The sequence below is a fragment of the Etheostoma spectabile genome, chromosome 1, assembly GCF_008692095.1.
Source record: "Etheostoma spectabile isolate EspeVRDwgs_2016 chromosome 1, UIUC_Espe_1.0, whole genome shotgun sequence".
Classification (NCBI taxonomy): Eukaryota; Metazoa; Chordata; class Actinopteri; order Perciformes; family Percidae; genus Etheostoma; species Etheostoma spectabile.
The window spans coordinates 29,603,407-29,617,730 of NC_045733.1; the positions used below are offsets into that span (position 1 = coordinate 29,603,407).

Sequence of the window (14,324 nt, forward strand, 5' to 3'; positions counted from 1 at the left end):
ATTATTTCTGTAGATTTATTCTTAAATTATTAATTGAGACTTGCAAAAAAAATGGCTTTGTCCCACCTCGGGCAAACTGCTCACCAGTTGTGCTATGGTGGCCCTGAGGGAGCAAAACACAGCAATTGTGAAAACCAGTCAACAAAAAGTTAGTTTTGCACATTTGGGCCACTGTACAGGCGATAGGACAGCATTTAAAGACGCAAAGCACCGGCACTCAAAGATAATCTCCTCATTTACAGTGTTGTGGGCCAAAGTTTTATATAATTGTGGTTTTGTCCACAATAAATAAGACTATCAATTTGTGAGTGCCGGTTTTTGCTACTTTGATCCTTGCCACTACCGTGCAACCAGATACATTAAACATGTGGAGCTCTGTGCACAGCTACTTAATTAATCCGACAGTGTTTTTCAAATGTTTTGTCTTTTAATATTTTCAAAACGCACCTTTTTTCGTGATCACCAACAAAGTTAGTGTGATCTTGGTCTGACGTACCGAGGACCCGAGACTTGACTCAGACACCTTTGAGACTCAACGTTGGACTGAAACATTCAGGACTAAACCTGGACTTGGAAGACTGGTCACATATTAAAAGATTAAAAAACCAAGACAGAGCTTGATAAGTAAAAATCTTGCAATTTTATTTGCATATAAAGGCAGCTAAATATATCACAATGAACTGAAAGAGAGAACTAACATTTCCATGAAGAGGGATACAATCAGAGAAAGAGCGAGAGAGGAAACAGAGCACGGAAAGAGCATTTACAGCGGCAAAAGTTGAGACAACTATTGGCAACATTTTTTTGTGCTAGCAAGATTGCATTTACACACAGTGCAACATTAGAAAAAAAAAAAAAGCAATAAAAACACAAATACTATCAAATGTACACTTTAAAAAGGACAACTTTTCCAGGTTTAGGCAGGTGTGTTGTTGGGAACAACCGGCACCTGTTGGATTGTGACTCTGACAACTTTTCCTCTCTCATCCGAAATGAATGCCTACCTTACCGGGAGAGTCGGTACGAAAACATTAAAGAAATGTCTGAAGAGCGTCTGATGGGAGCGTTAAAGAAACATGTCAATTAGACAGGTGCATACAAAAAAAAATGCACCAGATTATTTTTTTCCGTCAAACACAACTTTTAGTACAGATGTTTTATATATATATATATATATATATTTATACATACATTTTCCAAATTAGATCAGAAATTCCTAATGGGATGTCACATAGTAAATTTCTCGGGCTGTAATGTGATGCTTTCTGTCCTTGCGTTAGTCAGGTGTTGTTTTGCGGGATAATAAATAAGGACTTTCCTCTGAGCTTGCAGAGAGTGGGGCTCTAGCTGAGAACATTAAAGCTAGTTTAAGGCAGCGTCCCTGTCAGCCAACAATAAAAAAAAAAAAGAAACTGACGAGAATACAAAACCAAAAAAAAAAGAAGGAAAAAGACCTAAGCACAAAATATCAGATGATACAACAATGGCATCCATTGTCCTGCCAATGCAAACCAAACAAAGAAATTGTACAAATTCACAAAGCATCATTTATCTTACAGATCTGACCAATATTTATCAAGAGCAAGATTGTTTAACCACAAAATCCCTCTGAAAAAGGAGAATACCGGTGTCACTCATAGCTCAGTTTTACATTCCCCCCAAATTCATTTCGCATTGCATACTTTTTATTTTTTAGTTTTTTTAATAAAAACTTTCCAAATCAACGAACACATGCCAATAGGATGGTACTGGCTGAAGAGGACGGGAGTGTAAATATTCCTTGTGGTCATTTAATTGCATTTTTTGTGATCACACAAAAGAAAATATTTAACAGCTTATGTCAGGAGCACAAAATAATACTAAGTATACCTATTACCCTGAAAAAAACTTGATTTGTGATCTTCTGAAAATGAGCTTGTTAAATTGAAAAGAACATTCTGGCGCTCCGCCCGATACGACGTTTGACGTTTCCAGTTTTTCCAGTCAGAAAGCAGAACGTAACATTGAGTTGTGATGATATAAAAATGTTCTGCATGTTAGATCAGGACAAAGTTTCTTCACGGATTATCTGCCTTTGTGGAAGTTGTTTTTCAGACTGAAACAAGATTGAAAAAAAAAAAAAAAAAAAGTCCCGATACCTGCAATTACGCTAATTGTGTGTAGAAAAACTCAAATCTAAGAGGGAAACCAGCACCGTTGGCACAATTAAAAAAACAATAAAACATCGGTATTCTCCTTTAACTCTCCCGGACAAACTCCCCCCCCGCCCCCCCCCACGTCTCCATATCTCAACAACAGCTTGGAGAAGATCAAAAGTATGCAAAGAAACAATTAGAATTTTTTTTTTTTCTTCTTTTTTTTTAACTTGACATATTTATAGAAAGCCCGCATATTTATAGAAAGCCCGCGACCCTCCCCACCCCTGTCCTCTGGTCTCAGGAGCTGGAGGGGTTGGGCAGGTCGAACACGATGGGGGGGTTGGTGGGCTGGAAGCTGACGGTGCAGGTAGACGCGTTGATGAACGTTGTGAAGCCGTCGGTCATGATCCCGTAGCCTGAGGACGGGGAACACGTGTCAGCAACAGGTAACCTTCAGTCCCCTCAGAAACCACACAGGCAGGGAGCTTCGATTTCCATAAACTCTTCCACCTTTTATTCTACTTTCAGGTCTCTGCACTAATTGCTTGGGTTTTAATACTGTTAATAATTTTGGTTTTGGCTATTCAACACCATGTTGTGTCTTCTTTGACATCCCTTTTAAAGTGTTTTACACGATAAGGGATTATTTCATTCTATTGACGTAAATTAAATTGAGGAGTTCACAATCTGAAGCGTCTTTTTTTTTTTTATAGCTGAAGATCGACACTCACAAAATATTTAATTGTTAAGAAATTAAGTAATTTGATTGTATAGATTACTATAATAAAGGCAAAGACATTTTTTATTGACCGCATAAATTAGTTAGGACTGCTAATTTTAGGTTAAGTTACAATTTTGTCAAAGGAATAGTTTAGAAAACAAAGGGTTTCACTCTCCAAACATACAGCAGTCTCTATGTTGTTCCTTTGTTGTTAAAAGATCATTTTTCTACACTTGTACTCCCAGATGCAATCCCTCTATCATACAACCTAGAAATATGATTTTCCTGTAAGGTTACCAGAATAAAAGGAGGGTATACAGTCACTCGTAACAAAGCTGGAAGACACTGTGTTCTACTGTATGTCAGTATGAAGCTCAGACCCCCCTGACCCTGGATTTTCTTAATCCTCAGTACCTTCGTGTATGCCTCCGAAGGCGTGAAGTTTGGGTCTCACCCTCTTCTGGACCGTGTTGAGCAGCTCCACGCAGCCGACCCGCTGCAGCTCCTTAGGGACCCAGTCTCGGAAACCTACACAGACAGACACGTTACAAGTTTTAAAATTCTCAGTTCCCCAGACAGTCTTGGTCTTGTTTGTCATTTTCATCAAGTGCTTCTTTACGCGGACTGTCTTACTGACCAATCATCCGCAATGGATGTACAGAACTGTAACACGTAGCAATTAATCCAAATTTTAATCGCAATTACAATTTTCGGCTCCTAATGATCACAAAAACTGAATAATCAAGAAAAAAAGATTATTTTTGCACATTACGTTTTGCAAGTAAACTCTTATTTTGTCTGTTGTGTGTGTGTGTTCTGAATAATAACAAAAGTTCAAATGGGAAAATTATTAAGGGAAATTTGACAGTTCAAGGTGTTTTGACTGTTGATCTGTTTACCTGTTTCACTGTTTTTTAACTTCCATAATTGCAGTAATCATGTTATATACTGTAACTGATTTCAATATTGACAAAAATAATCGCGATTATGATTTTTTTACATAATCGAGCAGCCCTAGTAACCCGTGACCTTTATTAGATTATTTAAATCATAGCGGCAGCAGAAAAACCTCACTAAGCATCAATGAAGTCAAACAGTGACGAGCTGTCACAGTTCTCTGTATGATTTTTACCAAAAGCGGAGGTAGTGACGATGTAGTTTGTGATTCTCTTTGTTAAAATTGTACAAATAAGAAACAGATAATATCTCATATCTTTTGTTGTGCATCACTTCTGACTTACTGTATGTGAAGCTTATCTAAACTCTTGCGAACATATTCAAAGTTGACTTTCAGAATCTTATACAGTATATTGGCTTCCTTTTGTAGTTCAGAACCCCTTCGTGATACTCAACTCTGGAATTCAGTGAAACCCTCACAACTGTTCATTTACTGCCTTTTCATCTGAATTTAACAGCATTCTGGCAGTCTGCTTTACTCTTCCACAGTCGTGCAACCCTGATTTGTTTTCCATTTCATGTTTTCCAGTTCTGGTGAGCCACCTAACATCTTCTGCCGCCCCCTCCTCTCCCCAGCTCTGCTCTCCTCTCCCATGGTCTCCCTCCAATCGTTTGCAGCGTCTGTCACACTGGTGAAAAATCGAGTTTCCATGCAATCAAACGGCCACAGCGGCTGCCGCAGCAACAGCAGCATACCCTCCGTAGGCGAGAGGGGAGGAAATCACTCAATAAAGCCAGACGGAAAGCGCAAAATAAACAAAAAAAAGCTACTGGAGCCCAAACAACTAGAAGAAAACGGAATCAGTCTGTAGTGAAAACCAAACAATATGTATTTTCTTTTTCATAAAGTCACACACAAATATTGAATCAGACCGTGTAATCACACTGTATTCGGGGCGTCCCTTACAGATACTACTGGATTTAGATGAAACCAGTGTTGACTATAGTCAGGGTTTCTGCAGGTTTCACCAAGTCAAATTTTATTTTGACTTTTATAAATGAAATTTAAGACCTATATCACACCATCAAAAACAAAGTCAGATGTCAGAGTCAGGAAACATTGTCTGAAAAAATTCCCAGATTTCCTCACTGGCATAATAGGACTGGTGTCTAGATTGGCTGTAATATAAGTTGCATGTTTGTATTAGGACTAGTGACAGAACATTATTCTAAAGCGCTGCAGGAACATTAATTCAATGAGCATTAGAGGTAGCGTTCCATTGACATGGATAAGGTCCTGTTAAGACCTCAAACACAATACTAGTGAAGTTTTTACTTTTTAAAGGCCTACAAATTTGATCTCAAAATTGTAGACTTTTTTTTTTAGAAACCGCGGAGAGAACACACACACACACACACACACACACACACACACACACACACACACACACACACACACACACACACACACACACACACACACACACACACACACACAGCCACAGCCACACAGCCACACAGCCACACAGCCACACAGCCACACAGCCACACAGCCACACAGCCCGCTATGACGCCTCCAGTGACTTCATACCAATTTTAAATAATGAGGCCCAACCTCATTAGATATGGTGATGAGGGGGCTGTAATTAGGTAATTGGACTCACCAAGAGGAGGTCCGTGGGTCATCAGGATGTCGATGCCTTCAGGGACGAGGTTCCATTTATCCAGCAGAGACTGACCCCGAGGCAGGTTGAACCCCCAGCCGTTAAACCACGGAGTCCTGCAGAGACCGAGGGAGAGAGATCACATTATTATTGCTGAAGACTTAACGCTACCATGATTACATACATAAAGTTAAATTGATATCTGGAAGTAAAATAGACTGTATGAATGTATGCACTTTTTCCTCAGCCTGCCACTTCTTAAAAGCTGCAGCAGCAAGAAATTCTTGTTTTAATTCTTATTACCTTGCTCATGTCCATATTTACTCACTTTGGTTTCTTACAGCTTTATCCAGAATCTGTTTTTAAGACGCTGATGCATGTTTAGGAACTAACAACTTACTTTTGGTTAGGTTGTCTGAGTGTATGTTTCCATGACCTAAACGGAGTGAAAACTCAATACATACATTTAATCTTGTTGTAATATTGTTGTTCTATTGAAATAGGATCATTTCAAATTGAGCAAAACTAAATTTAAAAAACCCATATTATGCTCATTTCAGGTTCATAATTGTATTATGAGGTCGTACCAGAATAGGTTTACATGGTTTCATTTTCAAAAAACACCTTCTTCTGTTGTACCACACATTGCTGCAGACCCTCTTTCCACTCTGTGTGTTTTATCTACAGAGTGAGACATCTCACTTCTGTACCATCTTTGTTGGGAGTCGCACATGCGCAGTACTGCTAGCTAGTCAGTTGCAGAGTTTGAGGGCGTGCCACGCTAGCAGCTAAGCGAGCAAATATTCAAATGTTTCAGCTGATGACGTAGACGGCCCTGCCGATTTTGAACATCTCACCAAGAGACTGAAGGTAGGATGCATTCAGAAACCCGTATCTCACTCAAAACAGCATGGATGTGTTTTCTTACAAGTTTGGATGTGAGTGGAACACCAGAGACACATGTGTAGTGGAATGGCTTCCTATGACGACCAAACTGCTTGTCTGTTACTGTGAACATATGAATATGTTGCACTCTTACGAACAAAGAAAGAGAACAGCTTGATGGACATGTTTTGCATCTAGCTTCTCACGTTCATCTCAATAAGCTAGGAAGAGTACACAACAGACAACTTCCGTGTAGGCTACTTCAAAATAAAAGCACTTCCTGTGACGGTTTGCAGTAAAACTAAATTACTGTTAAACAAATAAGGTTGTGTACCTTTTCATATCAGCTGTAAATCAAGTGCTGTAAATAATGTCAATAGGGAGTTTTAATCCCACTATAATTGACCATTTCCTTTAGACTGTTTTAAACTAAACAACATGAATTTTTTATTCAAGTGGTTTAAACAAACATTTCACAACAACATGGCACCTGACATAATGACAGGGCGCATGAAAAAAAGACATGCAGTAGTAGTATATCACTGTACACAGCATGTAATAAGAATGCATGAGATGGGTAAACGGGAAACAAACATCTGCAATCGGTCAGACTGTTAACCCGTGAATAAAGAGCACTTGGTTTGACGCACCAGAGGAGGAGCTTTAAATTCAAAGAGTCGCAATCAAGTTTCATTGATTTTAGAAGCCATAACCATACTGCGCAAGTCTTTTAGAAAAGGAAAAAAAAACAGTGAATTTCTAAACAGCAGGGAGCCACATCATGTGTCAACCCCCCTCCCCTCTGCTACACAGCTACAGATTGATTGACAGCGGCCAGGCCACCTCCAGCAGCCTGGATGGGAGTCTGCAGCTCTGCGGTGACAGGCAGCATCTCAGCCTTCCCCAGCAGACACAAAGAAAGCCTCGATCTGTCTGAGTGGGAATGAGTGAGGGATGGATGGATGGATGGATGGATGGATGCAAGGGGGCGGGGGGGACAGATGAAGAAATAAAGCGAACCATGCAGAGGTGAGACATAGGAGCGGGGGCGGGGGAACAGAGGGGAGAAAAAGAAATCGAGTAGAGGCCGGTTGATAAATTGAGCCTTCATTTATCACAATAGTTGTAATGGCAGAAGAAGGCTGACAACAGAGGAAAGGAAGATAGATTATCACCACATAATACCTCAGTATATAAGCTGACCTACTGCAACAAGCCCAGGAAAGAAATCTTTTAATTTTAATTTTGCAGCACAGAGCAGCAGAAGAGTCGCTGATGAAAAGAGAATTTTGACTTGTTATTTCCCAGGTTACTTTGGGACATACCGCTGAGTTGGAAGCAGCTTCCAGTCACTTAGCGATGGCGCTGCGTATGGTTTTTGACCGAGGGGAAATCAGTGCACAAACATCAATAGGCTTTGTTATAGTGAGGGATGGACACCCCGATGCTAATCAATACTTACTGTTCCATAGGAGGGCCGAGGGGGGCTAACCAGAGCCCGAGCACACTCCAGATGTGTAAAACATGAGATTTCAATCCCTCCTGGTTCAGTTCATTTAAAAACACAACCAAGCTAGTAAAGTATCTCTGCACCAAAAGAATCTTATTAATTCAACATGGCGAGAGAAAAAAAGCATTACAATGCAGTCTAAGCACCGGCTCAGCCAGTTCGGGTCTGGTGCTTGAGCAGTATCGAGTGTTTGTGCACTCCGAGAAAGACAAGGCGACGGCAGACCTGAAGCTCGCTCTTTGATTTGCTCGCTCAGTCGTTGCCTCGTTCTCTCGCTCACTGGAGAGCTGAGAAATGAGGTTAAAAATGAAATGTGAGGAGCGCACAGGGGAGTGAAGGCCACAGACTGAACTGATTAATTAGAACTAATCACACAAATCGGAGCTAATGGAAGTCTAATGGATTACTGGGAAGACGCGCCACTTCATGGATGGAAATAGTGCTGCAGCGGCTGCTGTTTGGAGAAACTTAAAAAGCAGTGAATCAGAGCCAGAGTTGGCCTGGTTGGCTGGCTGCACAAAAAAAGCAGGAGGAGGGTATTTGTCTGGCTCTAGTTTTGACTAATAGCAACAAGGCCAAACTTTGAAAAATGGCACAACGCATTTATTTCCCCCATTCACAAAAATAAATCGTGGTTTCAGGCAGCACAAACAAATAAATGGCTGGAGCGTTGATTTTGCTCCGTGTTTCACATGTTTTCTCTCGCATAAACACATTCATCTGGGAGATGAAACATAACCCCTGACATGAGCCGTGGATCCGGAGCCAACCAAAAGGTCCTGACTGAATGCAGAGCGAGGCGCTGCAGCCCGACGCCACAATGGCCCCATTGTCGGCTGTCTGCCTATGAAATATACCTTCCATGCAAGTGCATTTGTTAACCTCCGCCAAGATTAATGACATCCCAGTCACATAAAGGAGAGATTGTTTCCTGTGTGGCTGTGACACAGGTTTTATTATACTGTACTACTGTGTGTATGTATGTGTGGGTTTGTGTGTGTGTGTGTGTGTGTATTGGGCAGAGAGTGCACGTCCACCAGCATCTGAGTAGGATTTGAGTGTTGAACAGAATGTACTCTGCCAGTGTCTCAGTCTGTTCTCGGAGTATGTATATGTAGACCAGCATGTGTGTATGTGTGTGTGTGTTGTGATTAGACTACATTCGGAGCCCAGTCTTGCCTTGACAATCGCCATCTGGAGTGCGTCGCCGTAGCAACAAAGGAGAAGCGTTTGGAGGCAGAGGCACAGTGGGACGTAAAACAACATCACAGAAATAGAAGCAGAAGTAAGAGAAAATCTGCAGCCTGGGCAGACAGCGGATGTGAAGCAGATAGAAGCCATTAACCCCTCGTGTGCAGAACGTCAATATTCAATTAGGGCGGTGGACATCATTAGGACGGCGGCGCAGCGTCTCTCTGGGCGTGACAACGCTCTTAACCCCTCTGTTTCCCCAAAATCTTCTCTCTGGGTCCCTAGACGAATTATGTTACCCCCATAATAAAACACACACACACACACACACACACACACACACACACACACACACACACACACTCTTAATTCCTCTCATTATGCCTTTTCATCTGACTCCTCCTCCACTTAAGGGATCATTTAAAAAAATGTTTCAGAATGAATCAGCTGTTTGAAGGCAGAGTTTCTCTGGTGTTTCTGTGTCCCTGACACCAAAATCATCTTGGATCTCGGTCGAGGCTGGGCAGTCATTTAGACAATTTTATTGTTTTGTAGTGTAGTTTTGTAGAAAAGTGTATTGTAATTGTCCTCGTATGATCATTACGTGTGAATAACCAGGTTTATTATTTATTCCATATAAACTGTTATTTAAAAAAATACAACAGAAATAATTGGCAGCTATTCTCACAATCAATTCATTGTTTTAATTTTTTTTTTTTTTTTTTTTATAAATAGTTGTAAACTAAGGAAGGCCCTGGAGACATTTTTAACATGTGTCTGCCATTTTATAGACAAAAAAATCGATTCATTTGATCATCTGACCGGTCATGATTCTTGCTCTGCTGGTTAGGAAAGTCTCAGTGTGCTGAATAAAATGTTCTGGTGCACATGTCCACATCTATAAAAAGTAAGTGTTAAATAAAAAGGAGAAAAAGGAAAAATTCTCAAAAACGACACCCTTAAAAAAGTGAGAAATAGCAACTCCTCACATATTAGAAGAATTCTCTATCTATGAGCACATTTGGTCTGTAGAAGAACAGTACACACACGCATGCACGCTTGCAGGGCAAGACCGAGCACTGTGTATGTGTTTTGGTTGTTTTGAGAGCAGAGATGAGACAGAAACATGTCTCAGGTAAAGTACGATCCTACGCCTAAAAGCCAGAGAACAGCTGCACCCTGGGATATCAGCCCGGCACTGACGGGACGAACAAGCTGCACCGTGACCAGCTCAGAGATAACAGGAGGGAGAGTTGAGAGAGTGTGTGTGTGTGTGCCGGTCCAGCGATCCATTGTGTCTGACCTCTGAGTCAGAGCGGCCCCAGGGTCAGCGGGGGGAGGGGTCTAATTGATCAACCTGTCAGAACCAATGAGGAGGGCCATGTTAATGGGACTTTTATAAGCCCCGCGGGACGCACCACCTGACACTCAGCGCTGTATGAGTATGTGCAAAGCAGAGTGCATGCCCTGTGTGTGTGTGTGTGTGTGGGGTGTGTGTGTGTGTGTGTGTGTGTGTGTGTGTGTGTGTAAAATCCCAGAGCCCAGGTAGCCTTATTAAAAGGAGCCAAGTGGAGACTCTGGCTGGATTTTGACAAATGGCCTCTCAACACCAAGGCCACCTTTGCAAACTTTGGGGACGAGGTAGAAGGCGAAGTCACAAGGGTGAAGGGGCTGTGTACGTATGAGTGTGTGTGTTTGTGTGCTCTGCTCTGCCCCAGCACTAATAACCTGTGCCTAGTGACTGATGGAGTGTGGAATGGATTAATCTTGCTGCAGTCATGCTGCCAAACGCGGCAGCGCTAAGGGTTAGCCACCAGACATAGCCCGCTTAGGAAAGGCTACAACCATGGGGACAGGTTGGTTCACACTCACACATACACATTCTCTCTCCCCAGGGTTTGTTTTCACGCTGAGATGCAGCCAGCTGCAGTTTGACCTGTAGGTGGCTAATGTAAAACCACCGCTGCATCAGCCAGCAGATGCTTTGCAGCAAACACAGCTGCTTTCGACAACACGGCAGTTTCCAGCAATCCACTGCATGCAGGTCTGAGTGCATGTGAAGACAGAGAGAGACGGTGAGTGGAAGAGAGAAAAAAAAAAAGGAAGAGAAAAGGGCAATTGCCCAACATTGTAGCAGGAAATCAAATTAGAGCAGAGATGTTCAGAGTGCGTCCCATGCAATGATTTACATCTAAGAGAGTTCATTCTTTACAACACCCCCCTTTCCTTCAACACACAGGCACGCGCGCACGCACACGCGCACCAACGCGCACCACGCGCACACACACACACACACACACACACACACACACACACACCACACACACACACACACACACACACACACACACACACCACACCACACACACACACACCACACACACACACACACACACACACACACACACACACACACACACACACACACACACAACCACACACACACACACACACACACACACACACACACTCCCTCTTAGCCAGAGATACACTGGATTAGCACAGACATCAAAGCCATCAAAGACTACAGTAACGGAAACTGCCTTTCTGTAAGGGGGACTCAGTGTGCATGCATCTGTCCCGAGTCGTGTCATGCCGTTAGAGCAATTAATATTATTGACTAAGTAAGTGTCTGTGTGTCTGCATCAGAGTGAGCACACATAGGCTGCACTTAGTTTCCGCAAGTTTGAAATTAGAATTTCACATCTTACGTTGAGTTTACATCGAAGGATAGTAGTCATCTAAAATAAAGTCTTATTCTAGTCATTAAAAGTAGAATTGGTGCTGTTCTACAGTGCCTTGGGAAGTGTTCGTAACCGAATATAAAACCACTTAAAAACAAATTACATTGTCACGAAATTAGCAAGAACCTTAGATGGCGGACAAGAGCTCACTGTACTGAAGTGCAGGTGTAAAGCTTCCAGTGGATGTGATAGGTGGGGTTTGGCAGGAGCAAGGAGGTGTTATAGGAACACTGATGTTTCTATAAGTGAAAATGGAATTTAAACACTTTGAAATATGGATATGGACCGGCAGGAAGCCGGGCAGGTCTGATGAAACTAGAGACCAGACAAATAACGAAAGGGGTCTTATTCATAGAGCCTGTATGGGGGCAGGGGCCGAGACCCATTCAACCTGCCCTGAGACATAGGTACAAGGGTCCCATTACCCTCCTCCAGTCCCGACCTACATGAACTTGATCCTGGGAAACAATGCAAGAGGGGCAAAGGGGGAGCTGGGGGGAGGAGTAAAGGGAGGCAGGGGGGATGATAATATCTCTGGGAAATAAGTGAGCTTTCCTCAGTGACAATAACTGACAGGAAAGGTTTCATTTCCCAGCTGTGCTCCAAGGTCCAGGGCTAAACTGTTTTTTCTACGCATTGCAAACAAGACAAGGTGATCTGAAAATCGAATGAACGCACTCCATGAAACAGGTGTGTCTTTCAGTCCGTTTAAAAGCTGTACCATCTTACTACTTTTCTTACTCAGTACAAAGACCACAGCAACAGGTCTGCGAGTTAAATTGGAAAATGTTATTGAAAAAAAGCTGTTTGAACATTTCAAACTTTCATTTATGACATTCAATACTGAGAGCAGAAAAGAAATGAAAGAAAATTATTAAAAAAGGGAGCATTGTGTGTTCTGGCCTCTGCTAGTCACTGCGACAATTCAGGCCTAACGCTGAAGGTCTGCTGCTCTTCAGACACAAACAAAACTTAAACAGAAAGGAAAAACTTAGATATTGGAATGCTTGGACATAAATTAGACCTGAGATTAGAAGCCTTCAAACGTCAAAATATTTGTGACTTGGAAAAAACAAACAGACGATGTACAAAATCATATACTATTCTAATAATAGTTCTCTCTCCTACTCGGCATTCTTGTTCTAAGCTAAAGAACATGCTTAGCCTTCTTTCCCCGCATTTAAGAGAGACACTAATTTAGCATTACACTGCTATTTAACTTCTGGACTCGTGATGGACAGTTAAAAAATGTGATCTAAGTAGATGCAGAAGGAGCAGAGCCTTTTTTATTCTGTGTCGTCTTTTGCGACAGTAGCAAAAATATTACGAGCGCTATTTTTTTTTTACTGTATAGCGAAAATCACTTTGTTGCTACATGTAGCTTTGAGAGTTTACAGGAAAAATAACCCACACAAGAACTAACTCAGTGCCATTTATATTCCATTAGTAAATAAAGTCTTATTGTATGTGTTCCTTGTTTCTCTTCACAGCTTTCACACTAGCGGGCCTTCCCAGTCACAGTCAGGTGAAGAGGAAACTGACATAGTAAATAAAGCATACTGCACGCTGTTAAATGACATTGCTGCCGTGATTATATTGGCGTTGGTCAGCGTGGAATTACTCTCCTCCTGAGGATTAGGAGAAAGAAAGCAGCAGGTTCTCACACACTCCTGTCAAAAGGCTGGGAGCACACCCTGGCTTGTCCTGACATGACAGGCTAACCCGTATTTGCTGGAGAGGTCAAAGGTCGGGTGGGGGGGGGTATTAAAAGGCAACAGGAAGGGCCACGGGGTCAAGCCAGTGCAGATACATGGCACTCTGTTCGCCGTTATTGTCTCGGCCTTACAACGAGTGGATACTAGCCGGGGCACAGAGACACAGTGGCAACAATAGGCACAGGAAAGCCCACAAACTGGCATTGTTAGTCTCATGGGTTTGTATACAAAGAGCCGGAACACAGACAAAACAAAACACACGAGGCTAAACCCCTGTTTAGCCTGTACAAAGGAGTTGTACAGCGTAGACGCACCCATAAAATATAAAATGCAATTCTTTTAAGGGAAAAACGGTCGACAGACTAATCGAGAATGGAAATGTAAGATTTGTTATTTGCAGCTCTACAGCTATCAAACTGGCTAATAAGTTATTCCATTTCACCATAAACTTGTCATATTCCTTTAAATAAATTGTCTTTAATATAAGAGACTTTTGTTTCTATTGTTGGTTGTTCGCCTGACACTGATCACTGAACGGAGGTCACAGATAGCCCACTTTTTTTTATTTTTTTTATTTACGACACTACATCCTTGCAGACACCTGGGTGTTCCTACCACCCACATCGGGTGTCTAAAGTCAGAGAGCGGAGATAAGCAGAGTCTCGTCCTTGCCACTGAAGCTGTGCAGAGGTCAGCAGGAAAGAAGGGAAGTGCTGCAGGACGATGTGAATGCTATCACCGCCGAACAGAAACCAGTAGGTAGGCTGCCCTTCTGTTTATGGAGCTGTCGTTACCGCCGTGATTGATGGCTCGCTACAGACAATTCAAATCTCCCTCACGGGCCACATAAGGTGGTGGG

At 42.2% G+C, this 14,324-nt stretch overlaps 1 protein-coding gene across 3 annotated transcripts in view; it reads right to left on the bottom strand.

The window, feature by feature from the left end:
* Positions 1 to 617: 617 nt before the first annotated feature.
* Positions 618 to 14,324, bottom strand: part of mpped2a (metallophosphoesterase domain containing 2a) — a 59,040-nt gene continuing 45,333 nt past the window's right edge. For all 3 annotated transcript variants that reach the window (XM_032516124.1, XM_032516129.1, XM_032516137.1), the window contains 3 exons: positions 5,421 to 5,536; positions 3,274 to 3,387; positions 618 to 2,554 (listed from right to left, as the gene is read on the bottom strand). In XM_032516124.1, coding sequence (XP_032372015.1) covers positions 2,436 to 2,554; positions 3,274 to 3,387; positions 5,421 to 5,536 — 349 coding nt within the window. In that variant the 3' untranslated portion in view covers positions 618 to 2,435. The remainder of the gene's footprint in view (positions 2,555 to 3,273; positions 3,388 to 5,420; positions 5,537 to 14,324) is intronic.